Source organism: Ixodes scapularis, unplaced genomic scaffold, assembly GCF_016920785.2.
Source record: "Ixodes scapularis isolate PalLabHiFi unplaced genomic scaffold, ASM1692078v2 PGA_scaffold8__174_contigs__length_109621045, whole genome shotgun sequence".
In the NCBI taxonomy this organism is placed as follows: domain Eukaryota; kingdom Metazoa; phylum Arthropoda; class Arachnida; order Ixodida; family Ixodidae; genus Ixodes; species Ixodes scapularis.
In genome coordinates this window covers 91,614,840-91,631,871 of record NW_024609883.1, presented here as the reverse complement: position 1 = coordinate 91,631,871, position 17,032 = coordinate 91,614,840, and the positions used below count along the sequence as shown (strand labels likewise).

Here is a 17,032-nt window from a genome sequence, read left to right as displayed (position 1 = left end):
CGCGGGGCCAGCAGAGGCAGCAGAGGCGCGGAGGGGCGGAGGTGTCAGAGCTGCTTCAACTGCCTTGAGTGTGCGATGGCGTGTCTACATGACGAGAGTGGTGGCAGCGGCAGTGGGTACGATGACATTAGCGAAGACGAAGACGTCAACAGATCGCTAGTGGCTATGGTGGGGGAAAAGCGATTCGGCTTAGAGCCATATCTGTACGATCCTTCGGCATCGTCGTCCGCAACAGACGAGGAGTCGTCCGACTCTCCGGAAACGCCAGGCTGGCCAGGCAGCCCACATCCACCAGCAGCCCGGCGCGTCGGCACGGCGAATTGGTGAGCCTAGGGTGCCTTCATGTGCGCTTTGCTTAGGGTGGAGACATCTGGCCATTTTGTCTCACACTTTTATTTTTACTTTTTGTTCAGAAGCGCGTGAAAGAACGTGTCCCTGCACGCGCTCGTGGCGCTGACTGTGCTCCGGCGACATTTTGTTTTCGTCGATTTCTTTGTATTTTACCCGTGAGCGAGTGCTGTCGGCATCGGGTACCACAAAGGGTGGCATCACCCTAAACAGAAGGACATTGAGGCACACTAGGTGAGCCTAGTCACAGAAGAGTCCGCGAATGCATTCGCGCGCGCACGTGTAATAAAGCAGCGAGACGATTTAATGACAGCGCGCTAGCCGCGCTGTCATGAATGATGAAAGTACGCTGTCTGAACCAGGTCGTTGTATTAGCGTGTAACTTCTGTTGGTAAGCTTGCGAAACGTGGTTTTGTCGAAGGAGCGCTCGCGTTAACAAAGATCAGTAGCTAAAGTACGCTTGCAACGGCGGCTATCCAAAAGTGTACGTACGCACGAACACGGCAATGAATGTGCCGCGAAACGCTTTTATGGAAGGACTGAAAGATGTATAAAAACGCAAGTTTCGAACCAAAAAGCGCGTGTGGCCTTCGAAAGAGCTTTCCCCGCGCGTGGGCTGGAAAGTGCAGGCAACATCTTTAGCGAAATAATTTGTTGGCCTAGTTGGGTAAACATCACAAAAATAAAAAAGCGCGAAAGACAAGGAGAAGTGGAAGACTAGACAGGACAAACCCTTGTCCTGTGTAGTCTTCCACTTGTCCTCGTCTTTCGCACTTTTTATTTTCGTGATGTAGCAACCATAGAGTTATTACAGTAAACGCTAGAGGCTCAGCTGGCGCTAGTTTCTATGGGACTTCCGGTTGCAAATTGAAGCAGACAGCATGCAGTCTACTTTTCCAGTCTTCCTGTGTATTCCTATGGGAAAACGCGCGTGAATTTTGTCTCGTCGCCGGAAAATAACATTAATAACTTTTGTTATTTCGGCTGTACCGGATAGTATGTACCTTTATTAATATTGTGAAAGTGTAATTGCTTTAGTTACAGCATTTTTCCTTTACCACTGAACGATGTTAAACTTCGCTATATTTCCGGCCCAAACCTCTTGTTTCATGGCAGTTATGTAGAAACGAGCGTCGATTCCAAGCAAAATAACAATCGAAACGAATGTAATGTGTGTTCAAAGTTCGCCAGCATTCCGTTGGTGCTTATATATTGCTATAATATGCCTGTCCTCTCACTATATGAAAATGCCCCCGTCGTGGATCTTTACGAGTGGTTAAAAAAACGCTCGAAACGTAAAGAATAAAGAACTTGGGCTACGAAAGGTGTATTTTCTTATTATTTTCTATGTTGGGCAGTTTCTATCGCGCACCTGTTCTCTGGCTTTCCCCTATTTGCAAAGATTTGGAGCGTGCGGGTGATGATTTGAACACAGAACAAGCATCTTCGCATGCATTCATGAGCAGAAAGAATAAAGCAGTACTTATTTATAGTAAATCGGACTTTCAATTTATTTTGATCGTCTGCAAGCACAAGAAGTTACTTATCCAGCGTTACTGCGTAGTTCTTGCCGTCTCTCTTGGTTTTCCACGTGTCCTTCGTTCGTTTGGCACGTATACGCGTATACACCCATGCTGGAAAGCGCCGGCGCCGTGTTCGCGCTAACAGTGTCCGACAGTGCACATAAATACATGTACGAAGCGGTTTTTACACCGTTTTTCATGCCACGATTTTAAAATAAAAACGCCGTACCTGACCAATTATTTCATCTGCGTGTCTGGGAAATGTTCCAATGTGCCTAGTAGGTACGAATTATTCGTGATATTTGCACTTATAATCGAGCGCAGGGAGGAAATGCACTCGCTTTTTTCCGTAGAAATGCATTACCGGAAGTCAATTTCGGACTGCTTGCTGTCTGCTTCAATTTGCAACAGCACACTCGCGCCAGTTGAACCTCTAGCGTACATTATAATAACTCTATGGTAGCAACACAATCTGCCCGGGTGCTCCGCCGCAAGTGCGTACGTAACCTGTGCTACCATGCTACAAGCCCGAGGTGGTTTTGCACGACGTTTCCCCTTCGCGCGTGCGCAGCGGTCCCGCTCAAAGCATCGCGCTCGCTCTGGTAGCATCTTCGCTCACACTTATCGCTGAAGACTGCCTGCCGTAGTGCAGCAACAGTGCTTCACACTGTAGCCGAGACATTGCGTCAGTGCAATATGTCATGTAGTAACGGTACATGGCGGTACGATGCTCATCGAGATCGAACAGGAGAGGGATGGACAGAGCCCAGCATCCCCAGCTGGTTCTGCGATTTCATGTTCCGTTCAACATGCTCGGCTACTAATCTTCCCTGAAGGAATGTAATCTACTGTGAGTGCTTGCAAACCAAAGATGTAAAGAACACACGTTGTGAAGGTTGTGCGAATTTAGTACTTTTTCACGAACATATTTGTACATACCACACACTTTGTAGGTCTCGAGAATATTAAGGGTGAATAAATAGAAAAACAAATCTCTTTGTACTAACAGGTGCTCCTGTGGCAGCGTCTGCAGACCAATGCAGACAGTCGAGGAGTCGGTGTGCTGCAGGGAGTTGCACAATGTGGTGCGTGTGTGCAGTGACCAGGGGGTGCCTTGTGTAACAAAGCACCCCTTGTTCGAGCTGTATTGCCTAAACACCGACATCTTGGACCTAGAGTACCTCAAGCTCCGGTACTTCTGCCCTCTTGATGCAGGAGACAGGGGCCCACAAGAGTATGTATATTGTAATTCTAGCAGAAGTCATGATGTAAGCAAGATGATTTTCTCACTTGATACTGCCTCTCCTTCAGAAATCAACATTCCATGATTCCAGTTTTCTTATGCTCCATTTTTTTCTGGATTTGTAAGATAAAAGGATAAACCACCATAGAAGAGTTCTGTAACTTGTATTGCCTGCACTGTACTCGGCATCACCTGTTTTGTGCTGCATTGTCGAGGCAAATGTAGCTTCCACCGTGCTTCAGCTACACACTGCTGCAAAAGCACATGGCTTTGTGTTTATTCTCAATCAAATGCTATCGCACAACTAGCTTTGACAGTTAAAGCACTATCGCAGCTACTCTATCTTTTGCAACATGGCAGAAAATAGTTGTCACCAAATAAAACGCATGTGTAAACATGCACAATCTATGAAGAGTTTACTACTCAATAAAATTTGCTTTCAAGCTCGTCCATCGCTGTATTCATAGCATTTCAGATAATACAGATAGCAACTGGTACATATACAGGTCATCATTGCAGCATGGTTGGGTGCGATATCTCAAGGAAAAAATAACAAAATTGCGTAACGAGAAGTAAATTTTTATAAATGCCAATGACTGATTGACCTCGGTGATGACAAGTAATAAAAAATACAAAGGTATGCTTCTTCCTGCATTATCGATATTGCTACCATGTAACTAGATATTGAGAAAATTTTTGTAAATTGCAGTTAGGTTCTATTATATTCTCTTGAACTGGCAACTGACTGGTACTTCATGCAATCATCTCATTTTAGGAGGCACCGCTACACTGCCTACCGGCAATTCACTTGGTGGGTTCACCATAAGCTGGGGCGCGGTAACCGGGTGCCACTGCCCAGCTGCGCCGTGCAACGAATTCGACGAGAGTTCCCATCCACCGATGGAAGTTATGTCGCCATATGAAGAACTCCTTTACATCATGCTATAACTGATGTGGCTAGACAAAAACGGCCTGGAATCAACACACATTTATTATACAACACAAAACCAGAACAGGGTGATGTAGGTCGAATATACAAGATGGTCCGTTTCCGTATTGTACTGAAAAATATACTTCTTGCAACACGTCTTGACCTTTCTCACTGAGTCTGGTTCTGCTGCAAGTCCTCCCATTAACTCGGTTCAAGTGCGCTTCCCATGTCTGTTACCAACAAATACTTGATCACCAATTGTTGCAGAAAATTTTACTAATTTTCACGTTTTGCTCAGTCAGGAACAGAAAGGCACCTGGAAACACATTTGTACTAACTTCATGGAACGATTCACAGCAAAACTCAACTTTCTAAAAAAAAATCATCACATGTGATAAGACCTCGATTTTCTAGTACAGTCTGGATACCGGACAACTTATGCACTGGAATACTCCCATGTCACCGATAAGAAAAATGGCAATGCAGAATCTGCAGAAAAGGTAAAGGAAAAAATGACATCTCTGCTAGAGGGGTTGGCACATGGTAACCTGCAGCACTATTCTCAACAGGGGGAAAGTTGCACGTAAGATTGTAATGATAGGGGGGGGGGGGGCATGTTAAAGAGGGTGTTAGTGAAATTGGAAGACTAATAAATCATGCTTTTGTCACCAGTCAATATTTAATATCCACAACTGGTAAAACTACCAGATGAGAAAGGTTTTCATATAACAATATACCTTCTCGATTGCCGGGAGCAGAAAGGCCTTCTGAATAATAAAGAAGGTCTTGTAGCAGAAACAGGCGATGCCCATGTTACTGAGCATCCGCAGGGCCTTCTTGATGCTGCAGCCCGTGAAGAGGATTGCAGCAGCCACCAGGATGTTGCCAACTGGCTTCGCCTGATGACAGGTTGGCTGCACCACGTCTCTGTATGGCCGCTCCGACAGAGCGTAGACACCTGAAGGCTTGAGCCCTGGACGTTCTTGTCGATGTGAGTGTTGGGGGCAGCACAGGAGCGACACGTCTCCAGTAGCTGGTCCAGGCATGACTCGAAGACGATGAACTTCCGCTCATGCACCAAAGACGGAGCTTCCTTCTCGGGGCTATGTTGCAAAAACAAACATCATCTCAACAAGTGGCTCAGTCAAGAATGAAGATGCGGTCAGTTATTGCTCAAGAGCATACAAACCTAGCAAAGCTGTCCTCTGACAGACTTCTGCTCTTGGTGGACACAGATCTGAGAGATCCAGATCAGTGTCGAGCGCATCGTCTCCGTGAGACGGTGAAGAACACTAGACCATCGTCCCCGAAACATCCGTCTGCACGAACCGGGTCCTTGACGGCGGTTTGATACATGCCTGGGTAACTGGTGAACAGTGTGGAGCTCTAGAAACATGCCTTTACACAATAAAATGCACATATTTGAATTTAATATTGGATTGGCGGCTACTTGGAACACTTCAGAAATTGTGCCAAAGCTTCTAATAAAGAAACTCTCATGACATCCCATGAATTCTAGAAGTACATCTCTAGAATTGCTCAAGTAATATCTTCATGTATAAGTCAACAGGCATCTTGGCTTCCGCCAATCTATATAACTTTCATGGTAAATATTTTTTGATATGCATTTAAAAATCATCTGGCTTAGACATTCCATCAAAAGCAGTAAGTGTGTGACAACACTTGATGGAGTGTTTAACAAACAGCACTTTCTATCTGAAGTTTGTGAAAAAAATAAACTCGGTAAATTGTGACCGTCGCACTGAGGCGTCACATGACACCATGTTGTCATATGACAATGATGTCACGTGGCCTTCTGACATCATGCAATGCCATAAACACAAACATAAGGTTCCCATGTAAAGTAATCTCCTTTAAGGCATTCTCATACCAACCAAAACAAGTTCCAGCATATGACCCCACCTTTATTTTTGTAGATGCCCGTCGTCTGTGTCAGTGCACACCGTGTCTTGCAACACGCTGCTGCTGATGCCAAAGACGGCCTTGTGCTAGTTGCCGCACTGGAGTTCCCTAAAGAGAAAAGAAAGAAGGAACTATAAAATCACCTGGGAACCGTTGATACCATCAAAGCATTGTATGGGTGTTCACGGTGGCATCAAGGCACGCAATTTGGGCACATGTTTAAACAGTTGTTCTAGGACAGATATTGCAATATGGCAGAGGTTCAGTTAGTGGCCCATACATACCGGAGGGCACTGGGGCTCCTGATGTAGTCCTCATCCCGAAAATGCTCGCTGCATAGACGATCACTTTTCGAGGGAACCCACGTTGGAAAGGACGGGCGAGCGAGACGACTCCACAGGTAACAGAGCTTCTCGTCCTTCGGAAACGTGTGTGCCGACGTCTCACAACGAACAACACTGTTCCCACAACCCTCTGCCGCACAATATTTTGGCATCCCGTCGTAAAGTCGCCGAAAAACCTCGCAGAAAAATGATGTGTGTTAAACTTCACGACAAAGACACGCGCACCAAACCTGAGAACAACCGAAGCACGCGTTTGCACGTCGCGCAAGAGCTGAAACCAAGGTGGCTCACTTCGTTTTGGCTCTTTCCACCAAGACGCCTCGGTATTGCGTTCAGGCCTAGGCAATCTATACCAGTGAGCGGACATACCGCTGTGGCGCTGCTTTCAGAGGCATGTTGTCGTCACGACATTCCATTGAAGCTTCATAACCAACTACCAGGTGGTTTTTGATTATCGTTTAATTCACTTTAAAATATGTTTTCTTGCGTTTTCTAGCGCAATATTTATGTTTCTGTGGTTGTGCTGCTACCTGCGTCGTGTTGAAACAAAGAAATGAGCTCCAGAATTTGGTTTCCGTACCCCTTTAATATGAAAGAGACCGCTCAGTCGGTCATTCCTCGCATAGTGTCGAAGAGGAGCTGGATCCGTTTGCATTAATATTGGCGACAACGTGTCATGTATTTCAAATTTATTAAAATATGGGAAAAGGCCACTCAAGCCGTGGCTAAGTATTTTATCCCAATGGAGGAAAAAATAACTAAATAAACTGGACATCTTGAAGATATTCGTCGACAACATTCAAAGAAGTCTCGCGACGAAAATTGAAGGAACAACCGAGACTCATCTGTTTGTGTTTCTTTTTCAGGCAAACCACATAAAGGTGGCGTTCCGTTTGAGGCTGTAGTTTCATAACAAAACGCATGGCAAAGACAGACGTCGACCTTTCCGGCAAAGCAATTGCCCTAGTGTACGGTGCAAGATCCTTCCGGATCAAAATATTCCAGCGGCCTAGTTTGTAATACATACTAAATTACAAATAGCGCTAAGACAAGGACAGACGAAGAAGTGGACAGGACAGGCGCTATACTTCTTTCCACTTCTTCGTCTGCCCTTGTCTTAGCGCTATTTGTAATTCCTTTAGGATTCCTAGCTCCAAAAGGGTGGTCGCCTTTCTTAGGGGAAGCGGTCTGACATCGTTTCCGGGTTTTCCTTTGGTATTAAGGACTTATAATACCCCAAACCACATTCAAGCTTCCTATCAATTCTAACGACCAGCGAACAGCAGGGTGTCGTAGCCCCAAAAAACACAGCCGGCATGAAGCTGGACAGTTTCTTGGAGCTTCTGCGTGTTTATCTGAGGGTAACGGCAGTGTCGCACGAAAATTGTTCATATGTACAAAGGAGGGTAGTGTGCATAGGGTCGCGCGTGGCCCCGCACCTAAGCAAAGTTTTCCTCACGGCTTTCGGAAGATGCTATTCAAGAAAGATTAAAAGACCAACGGACCGAAGGCATCTTCAGGTACGCCGATAATTTCCTCATTCTATGCAACACAAAGGTGGATGACGAAATGGACGGGTGCCGAGACGCAGTCATGCGATGCTTTGAATAGAGCTGCTTGGGGCTCACATTCACCCATGAACGCCCCGTGGATACTTCCATCAGATTCCTGTACCTGGCATTGAAATTCAAAGGTAACCACTTGTGCTGGAGATGTCAAGCCAGGTCATGCAAAGGATTTCTACCTTTTGACCCAGGACACTTTAAGAATTGAAAACGAGGGTTGGCCGCCACAGCCCTTTTATCCGCCCTAAAGAATACCTGTCAAACTAAGGTCGAACGAAGTCTTAAAACTTAGGTCTCGAGACAAAAAGAAAAGTTGGATATCCCAAACAGCTCCTCGTAGTGATTTGCGAGCCGCTCAGCAGGTGCGCACGAATGAAACCACAAAGGAAAAGACGAAGACTCGGCATGCGGTCGTGGTAGCGCCCTGTGTTCAGGGGATGACCAACAGGTTAAAAAGGTTGCTGGGCGGCAAGCCGTTCAGGTGGTGTGTTCGCCGCCAAACAAAGCCTCTTTCATGTGTCGCAAGGTTAACCAGGAACTAAACAACAACGAGAGGGTGTGTAGCACAGCTCACACGTGTCAATACGCTGTCTGTGAAAAGGACGTGGAGTACCACATTCCGCTGACATGCGGCCGACGTTACATTGAATAAACCGGTGGATGTATCAGCAATCGGACGAGGGAGCAGACAACATCAGTGAAAAAGTTGTCACACAGGGAACAATTGCCAACCCACTGTCGTGCGTGTCAATGTTCAGCCCGGTTCTTCGACACAAAAATCGTGGCAAGGGACAGGACAAAACTGGCACATGAAATCCTGAAGGCCCTTGCATTGAGGAAAAGGGCGATGAATGTCTTAGTGCACTTTCTTTCGCGCTGCACAAGAAAGAAAAAAGTTTCCTTTGTAGGGTAAATATTCCGTGAAGTAGGATGGAAAAAGAAGAGGAAAAGAGAATATATTCGTTATGTAGGGTTCGTAATACAAGAGGAGTAAAAATAAAACTCAGTTGTTAGTCCAGCGATTTTTATGGTCTTTTTGTGTTTATTCTAATTCAAGAGGAAAATCATTGTTGACAAATGTGGCGTCGTTTGTTTAAAATAATAATAATAATAATAATAATAATATTTATTTATTCATGACAGAAGATAATACTGTGGAAGATCATGACCTGGGCCCGAATAACAATTTCTAGTTGTGGAAGATCATGACAGAATAATAATAATAATAATAATAATAATAATAATAATAATAATAATAATAATAATAATAATGCTTTATTTGATTCGTGCCCTACAAATACCATTAGGTTGTAATCGGTGGCACATAAAATATAATACAAAAAGAAAAATCCATAACGATGTCTGCCACAGTTTCAAAATACGGCATGGGTCAATAGCCGAAAAGATATGAATCAAGCTCTCATTTAAAGACTAAAATATCTAAAAAAACATCAACGTGAGGCGACAATTCTTTACCACAAATTTGCATCCTCACCAATGGTGACAATTTCGATAGCACAGAGGGATAAAATACATTCCTTCCTCTATTAGAACGAGCTGGCATATGTTTCTCGAATTTCTCCTATATTTCTTTTTTCCGTGTCATTTATTCCGACGAATAAGAAATTTTATCCCCGTGCTCGGGCCTCGGAGCCTACCATATTTTTTCTTCAAGCCATAAATTCCATGCTGAAAAGTAGATACTTGATTCCAGATATTGGTACCTGGGCCCGAATTGCAATTTCTAGTTGTGGAACAGCCTGCTCTAAGTTCTAAAATTTTTATGCGTTTTTTTTTTCTTTTTTTTTCAGATTTTTCACATAACTACGTTTTGCCCGGTATGCAGATTTTAAACACTAGCGCATACTTTCGTTAAAAATTCTTCCCCTCGCACCCTCGTGTTTAGGGATGATCTTTGAGACTATATTAGTGCCCTTTCGATCGGAAGGCCAAAAAATACCGAAGTCACTGATCCTGCTTAGTGTTTGCGTCCTGTGGCCTGAACTCGACATTTTCTTTAGTGAGCAACAATGAGTCTAAAAGATCGGTAGATCCATGGGACTGGAAGAAGTCATCAAAGTTCGCCCACAAGTGTGCGTCATAACGGTGTGGAATGGCGCTCATAATTGTAAATGTCATAATACAAGATGTCGTTACAAAAAGTTCAAAGTCATAAAGGCGTAAATGCAGGCTGACTTTTGAAGCGTTATTCTTGAGAGGACACAAAAACTAACCGCCGACTGAGAGGTGTAGTCGTTCTGCTTGTGAGCGTTATGGCGATATGCAAATGTTACTTATAAAAACGCAACCATAAACGTTGCTCACTACTTAATTGAGACGTTACTGATTACTTTACTTGCTACCGAGTTTTACAAAACTTAGCTAAATTGAAAATGAACGCGCTACTTCAGAGAAGAATGAGTTGGTTTCTCGTCGTCCTTTAGACGGCGTCGTTCTGAAGCAGTAACAGCGTTTCGAAGTCGGCCATCTTTAATGCTTCTTCGATTTTAAACAGTTCACCACAACCCCATTATAGATACACCTTTACTGTTTCAGACGCTTCAAGAGGTTGTAACGTAAAGGTTAAAATATACATGCGGAAAATAACATCTAAAGTGTGAAGAGCCTGCGGAAATTCCGCAATAGAGTGTGGGTTTTCGCTGAGTTTATTAACATTTTTTTCAGTAGGCAAACATGCTTCATTTTTTTGCCAAATATTTGACTGAGAAAATAGTTGGCGACGAATGAACTATCTGACTAATTTTTAGGTTAATAAAGTATTTTCCCAGCTTATTTCACCAGCGACGTTGTTATAATTAAGATGGACTTTGGCTGCTAGTGTAAATGTTTTGAAACTGAATATCTTCCGCTAAGATTTGAGTACCATAGAAAAACATTAATTACATAAACCAATTATTATTTGCTGAAAATAAAAATGTCCCTGACTATTGTCCTTGATTCAAAATTACTGTCTCGTGAAATTGTTGTTACATACTTCATCCAACTAGATAACATTTTTATTAACATTCTCTTTCTATCTCACCAGCATAGATCGTATGGTCGTGTGTTATCAACGGCCTGAAAAATAATCCACCCTCAAGCTTTAAGGAGCGGTGCAACGGTATTCGTTTGGATTGCTTTTCACTTTGCACGAGCTAACTGTGAATATGAAACCCAAGTATTCACCTCAAGATTGAACTAAAGGTGGCGCCACTGTCGCGCCACCTTTAGTGGTGCGACAGTAGGAAAATGTCTGCCCCGTAGGCTATCTGCGGTCGCGGCCAAGTACCTACACAATATCGCGTTTATTGCCTCGTACAGTATCTGTGTGAAAGCCATTTCAACAGGAAATGGTCCCGTACTGTTCATTGCCTCAGTGCAACACCAATTTCACCGAGGTAGGAGTCAGTTTTCACCGATATCTAGCGGCCGGCGCTCTGAGGAAAGAGTGGCTCTCCAAGCTGAGATCTGAATCACGCGATGGGTTGCTGTTAACATTTCACCGCCGAAGATTTCAAACCAGCGATGCATCACAACTAACGTGAGTGGAAAAATAAAACTGTTTACATAAGTGTCACGAGTGACCCAAAGTATAGTACGCGTAAAGCGTGCGCGTTGATACTCGCTCGCTGCTATAGGCAGTGTGATCGCCCTTGGTGTGGGTTTTCCTGCTGCGGTGTTGTTAGAGAGGATGCCAATGCCACAAAATTATTACTGCGTGAGGATCCGACTTTTGAAACATTGTAGAATTGTCATTCCTACGAGCCCACCTACACAATGCCACACTAAAGGAGGCATCGACTGCAGCGGAAGGGACTCGCTCTTGGCCTGCGTGTGCGTCGGACGCACGTGATCAATTTTCTTGAGGTTCAGTCGGAAGTACGCGGTAAATAGGGCTGGCGGCAACTGGTTAATCTACCGTAGAATCATCAGGGACTATCCCGCCTACTCAGTTACTTGCTGATACTCCATGAATTTCGCTTTCCCTCCGCGTGACGAAGGTTTCGTGCCACTTCGCTTGAAAAAGAAAATTTCAACGGCAAACCACACTACATGAAAACGGCATGATTACGTCTAAGGCTAACAGCTCGCTAAAGGACATTTGTTCCACGTACGAAGCTGAAACCATTCTTTTTCCGAAGTGACTGAACCGCCTACTGCAAAACTTTTCGCGAGCCCCATATTTTCGAGAATTACAAAATTAGCGAGAGATAAAGGCACGCGAATAACTATCTTGTTTTTAGGCCAGAATCCAAGTCTTTAGAATTCGCGAAATTTGGCGGCCGCGAATAGGTTCCTATGCCTAATTTTCGGATAATTGGGATCGCAAAAATAAAGGGTTTTACGTGTGCAGCGTTTAAAACGATCGGGAAGACGGATTGTGCGATTCTGTCAAAGGCGTATCCGGCCGTTGGAGTTAAAAAGAATAGTTATTCGACAGGGCGAGTGCATGAAAGTTCATCAGTCGTGGCACCGTTCGTGAGTTTCAGATCCATATTGTGTGGATCCTTGCTGAGAGCCGACGACTGCAGTACGTAACCCCGCACGTGTACGCTGGTCGACCTCGTCGTTGGAACCACAACGCTGCACTCAATAATGTGCCCGGCATTCACAAGTTGTTTGCCTTCGATAAGGCACCGCTTTCCGTCGGCAATGCACTCCATAATAGTATGCAATGGCACTGAAACCGAAACAAATAACCGCATCATAACAACAACCACAGTAGCTACATTATATAAGCATCCGGCTCGGCATTCCTTGCCTTCGCGTGTTTCCACTATCGTGGAACGCTACAATTGTTTCGAAGAAACAAGCATTCCCAACGTAAATAGCGCAGTCTAGCCGAAAACAAGCCTTCATCGTCGCGAGGATTCATATTTCAGCGTGCGCCAACAGCAGACGACGTGCGACGGTATCCACACTAGCAGTGTTTCCAACATTGACCGCACGGTGGCGACTCTGTTCGATCTCGAGGCAAATACACGCACGCAACGCCACTGACCAAGAAACTCCTTTGTTGCGGTGTAGCTTTAAGGTTAAAAGCGAGCGTTTTCTTTCAACCTCTCCTTCGCAAAACTTGATGACGCAACCAGGGTGTCGCAGAATGCGGCTCACAGATTGGCCCCGTGCATTGCGTGAGCACTCAATTTGGTCTCGTTATAATCAATACTCGCCGAGCATTCATGTAGTAGCCCGTGTCACTGCAAGTGACACGGTCAAGTGTCTAGTCGCTGCAATGACGACACAATCCGAACCATAACAATATCTGAAACTCAGCGCGCGTCCTATGATTTGCCAAGAGGCGGTCACGTTTGCAGTAGGTGAACGCTTTTGAGTTTTGACTCCTTGCACGCTGCAACTTGTTTGGCAAACGCGGCCCGCAAACCACGTGACCCCGATCGAGCCGTTGCCCTATCTCTTAAATCTAGGCTCTCTATACCGATGACCGACAAGCTTGAGCACGAACTCGGTGCCGTGCGTGCCTCTTTGGTTGCAGTGGCATAACATGCGCTCCCGCATCAAGCTGTGGTGCGACATTCAGAAGCTATAGCAATGTTCATCAGCCATTTGAACAGGGCCCACAAACGAAATCAGGTGTCTTCAGAAACCAGACCGTCAACATGCCCAGTAGCAAAATGTGCCCAACAATAACAACAGGGTCAGGGATGATTTCTCATATTACCGACTATCTGAAAATTAGAAAAGAGCCAATTTTCGTTAAATTTCCCCGCTAAAATTAGCTGAAAACTTTCGCTAAATTTAGCGAGAAAATGTCTCTAAATTTTCCGCTAAATTTAGCGGGAATATTTCCCTGCTAGATTTAGCGGGAAAGTTTTCGCTTAATTTTGAAGGAAATTTAGCGAAAATTTCCCGCTAAATGGGAGGGCAGCCGGAGACAAGGAGGGGAGGGTACGGAGGGGAAGCAGGAGCATACCCTCGCCTCCTTCTCCTCAAGAGTTGCGCTCTAATTCGGCGTTAAAGGCAGTTGTAAACGTTTTTCATTGTTTTACTTCGGTTCAATTTATGGGAGGTTGGTTTTATATATCATAACCAATTGTAGTTTTGATTGTGTATTGATTTCTTGTCATCTTCTCTTTATACCAAGGCGGCCTTACATGCACGATAATGGTATCCAGGAGGTCTTCGATTGAAGGACAACAAAAGCAAAAGCATGGAGGGGCATCTAGATGGCAAGTACGAGGAATAACACAATGTAATATATCTTCAAAGTTAGAGCCAGTCACGCCATTCAATCAAGCTACTGTTTCAAGACTTTTGGAGCACTGCTCTTAGGCGCACGTTTCTGCGCTTCGGGGCGTCTCCGTCGGCGTCGCGGTCATTGTAACCGGCCCGCTAAATTTAGCAGGAATGTGAATTCGCGTTGAGGTCACGTGACGTCAAATTTCCCGCTAAATCTAGCGGAGAAACTTTGTTTCTTCGTGGGTGACGTGACACGAGGTCCCCATGCGACGTCATATTCCCCGCTAAAGTAGCGGGGAAACTGAATTGGTGTTGAGATCACGTGACGTCAATATCCCCGCGAATGTTAGCGGGAAACTTCATCCGCTAAATTTAATCGGTGTCTTTTCCGCTAAATTTATCGGAAAAATTCCCCCTTTAAGCTTAGTGGGGAAATTTTCCCCGCTAAGTTTAGCGTGCTAAGGAGGAGGAAGGGAGGGTATGGAAGAGCATAACCTCGCCGCCCCGTACCCTCTTCTCCTCCTCCTCCTCAAGAGCTGCGCTCAAATTTCGCATTACAGAGATTCCTAAACGCCTCACATTTTTTAATTGGATCGTTTGTCCAGCTGGCGTATATAGGGACAATGATCTCACACAAACAAAATCCTGGCAACCTGTAGTACAGTTTGTGTGCTCTATATTTTTTGCAAAACATGAACTCTTGTATGCCTTGTCTGGGATAAAAAAATTATACAAGTTCATATAACAAATGACTGAGCTGTTAACTATAATTATGCCAGTCGTTTACCCCAAAGCTTCATGTGACTTTAGCTTGCTTGAACATGGAAGCTGTTCGCGCTAAATAATGAAGCACTATACCTTTCCGCTTTGTCGAAGACTAAAGCTAAGATCCATCGGCACCATTCCTGCACCTGCGATACACCTGACTTCTCCCTTGGCGGAGCTCGAGGTCTGCCAGAGGAGTCACCTACTGATGTATGGGAGGTGCATGGAGGATTAATGCGGATGGCTCGTAGCTCTTGCGTTCAATAAAACGGGAAGGTATGATGCATCGTTATTTAGTGTGGACATCTTTCATATTTCCTACAAATAGCTCTCCATAATGTGAACTAGAGGCGCTCCCTCATGTTACGAAATATATGATTTTTTTCACGTACGGTTTAGTTTCTAGATAACCGGATATTACACTGGCAATATTGAACTGGAAAGTTTTGCTGTAAATAGGGGGAAACGAATGTCTCTCCGTAAAGGGAGCAAGGGACGTTCCGCCATTTTACGAAATTATCTGCCTTGTTTTTACAGACGGTCCATTCCTAGATTACGGGAAACCAAGCCCGCCATATTGACCCGGAAACTTCTGCCGTGAAATCGGGCGAACATTTTAGCAGTGTAGGTGACTGGTGCTCGACCGAAAAAATCCGCCTGGTACTGTTATCGAACCAGGGTCCTCTTCATTTCCAGTGGAGTGCTCTGCCAACTAAGCTAACTAGGAGTTCGACGTCAGTAGGGGAAACGGGTTTTTTCAGGGGCTACTAGTGTAATACCAACAAGGGTGAAATGCCTGCATTTTTAAGGTTATGATGATAATGCAATTCATGCAGTGGTGCAAGCGAGCTGGATGAGAAAGAGGATAATATTCCCCGCACGTGGGGCACAAGGGAGACAAAGGACAAACACAAATCTCCAAACACAGCTAGGTATCTGGTACGTGACCGACGAAATCCGTCTGGTCCTGGTATCGAACCACAGACGTCTCCATTTCCAGCGGAGAGCTTTAGAAACTGCAGCTAACCAAGAGCTAGACTTCCGCAGAGAAAACGGGTTTTATCAGCTGCCATCAGTTTAACACAAACAAGGGTGAGCGGCCAACATTTTAAGGTTATGATGATAGTGCAATTAATGCAAAGGTGCTAGCAAACTGGACGAGAATAACGATAATAATCCCTCGAGAAGGGGAAGAAGGGGACAAAGGACAAATACAAATCTCCAAACACAGCTAGGCGACTGGTGCGCGACCAAAAGAATCCGCCTGGTGCTGTTATTGAACCTAACCTAACCTAACCTAACCTACCCTAACCTAACCCAACAGTTAGACGTCAGGAGAACAAAAGTGTTTTATCACCTGCCACCTGTCTAACACCAACAAGAGTGAACGGCCTGCAGTTTTAAGGTTATTGTGATAATGCAATTAACGCAAAGGTGCAAGCGAGCTGGACGAGAATGGCGATAATAATGTATAGAGAAGGGTAACAAAGACAAAAAAAAACAAAAAAAACACATATCTAGAGGACTGGTACGTGACCGAGAAACTCCGCTTATTTGTGGTATTAAACCATGAACGTCTCTATTTCCAGTGGAGCGCTCTACCGACTGATACCAGGACCAGGCAGATTTTTGCGGTCGTGCACCAGTCACCCAGCTGTGTTTGGAGCAGTCTTGTACACGTTACTAAAAAAAAGTAATCGATTACAATTACTATTACTCTTGGCTAAAAAGTATCCGATTAGTTTACTTGATTACTCGACGGCAAAAGTAATTGGACATTACTTAAAGAAGTAATCGTTACTTTTCCGATTACTTTATTGTGTGAAGACACATCTTTAGCGCTCATAACAATGAACTACTTCCAACCTATATTTCACATTTGCACAAGTATTGAAGAAGAAAAACTGGCTCCCTCTTCGTGGTTCGTGGTACCTTCACAATGCGGACACAAGCATACAAATCGTTTGAAGACGTTTAATGATTTCGGCGTTCGCCAGTGTGTGTGTGTGGGGGGGGGGGGGGGGGGGGGGGGCGGAGGGGGGTTTTAGATCTTGTTAAGCTTGAGCATGGGTTGTCGCTCAAAGTTTGCGTCGCTCATTTTATTATTCACATGTGGATGAGCTCGCATGTTATACACCAACTCATGTTTACAAACAAACCGGAGCGACCCTAGCGGGCGCCACCGGCGC

At 44.8% G+C, this 17,032-nt stretch overlaps 1 protein-coding gene across 1 annotated transcript; it reads left to right on the top strand.

Annotated features, from left to right (window-relative positions):
• On the top strand, positions 1 to 4,037 carry LOC120850652. Its single transcript, XM_040223243.3, has 4 exons — positions 1 to 168; positions 236 to 323; positions 2,881 to 2,956; positions 3,890 to 4,037. The coding sequence occupies exons 1-4, from the start codon at positions 76 to 78 to the stop codon at positions 4,035 to 4,037; spliced, it is 405 nt and encodes a 134-aa protein (XP_040079177.1). The 5' UTR covers positions 1 to 75.
• Positions 4,038 to 17,032: the final 12,995 nt, after the last annotated feature.

What these genes read in the sequence shown, in the direction of transcription:
- LOC120850652 (XM_040223243.3), top strand. Translation starts at nt 76, where the DNA reads ATGGCGTGTCTACATGACGAGAGTGGTGGCAGCGGCAGTGGGTACGAT. An exon ending in CGCGTCGGCACGGCGAATTG is followed by an intron (nt 324 to 2,880) that starts GTGAGCCTAGGG and finishes TTGTACTAACAG; the next exon opens with GTGCTCCTGTGGCAGCGTCT. An exon ending in GCAGGGAGTTGCACAATGTG is followed by an intron (nt 2,957 to 3,889) that starts GTGCGTGTGTGC and finishes ATCTCATTTTAG; the next exon opens with GAGGCACCGCTACACTGCCT.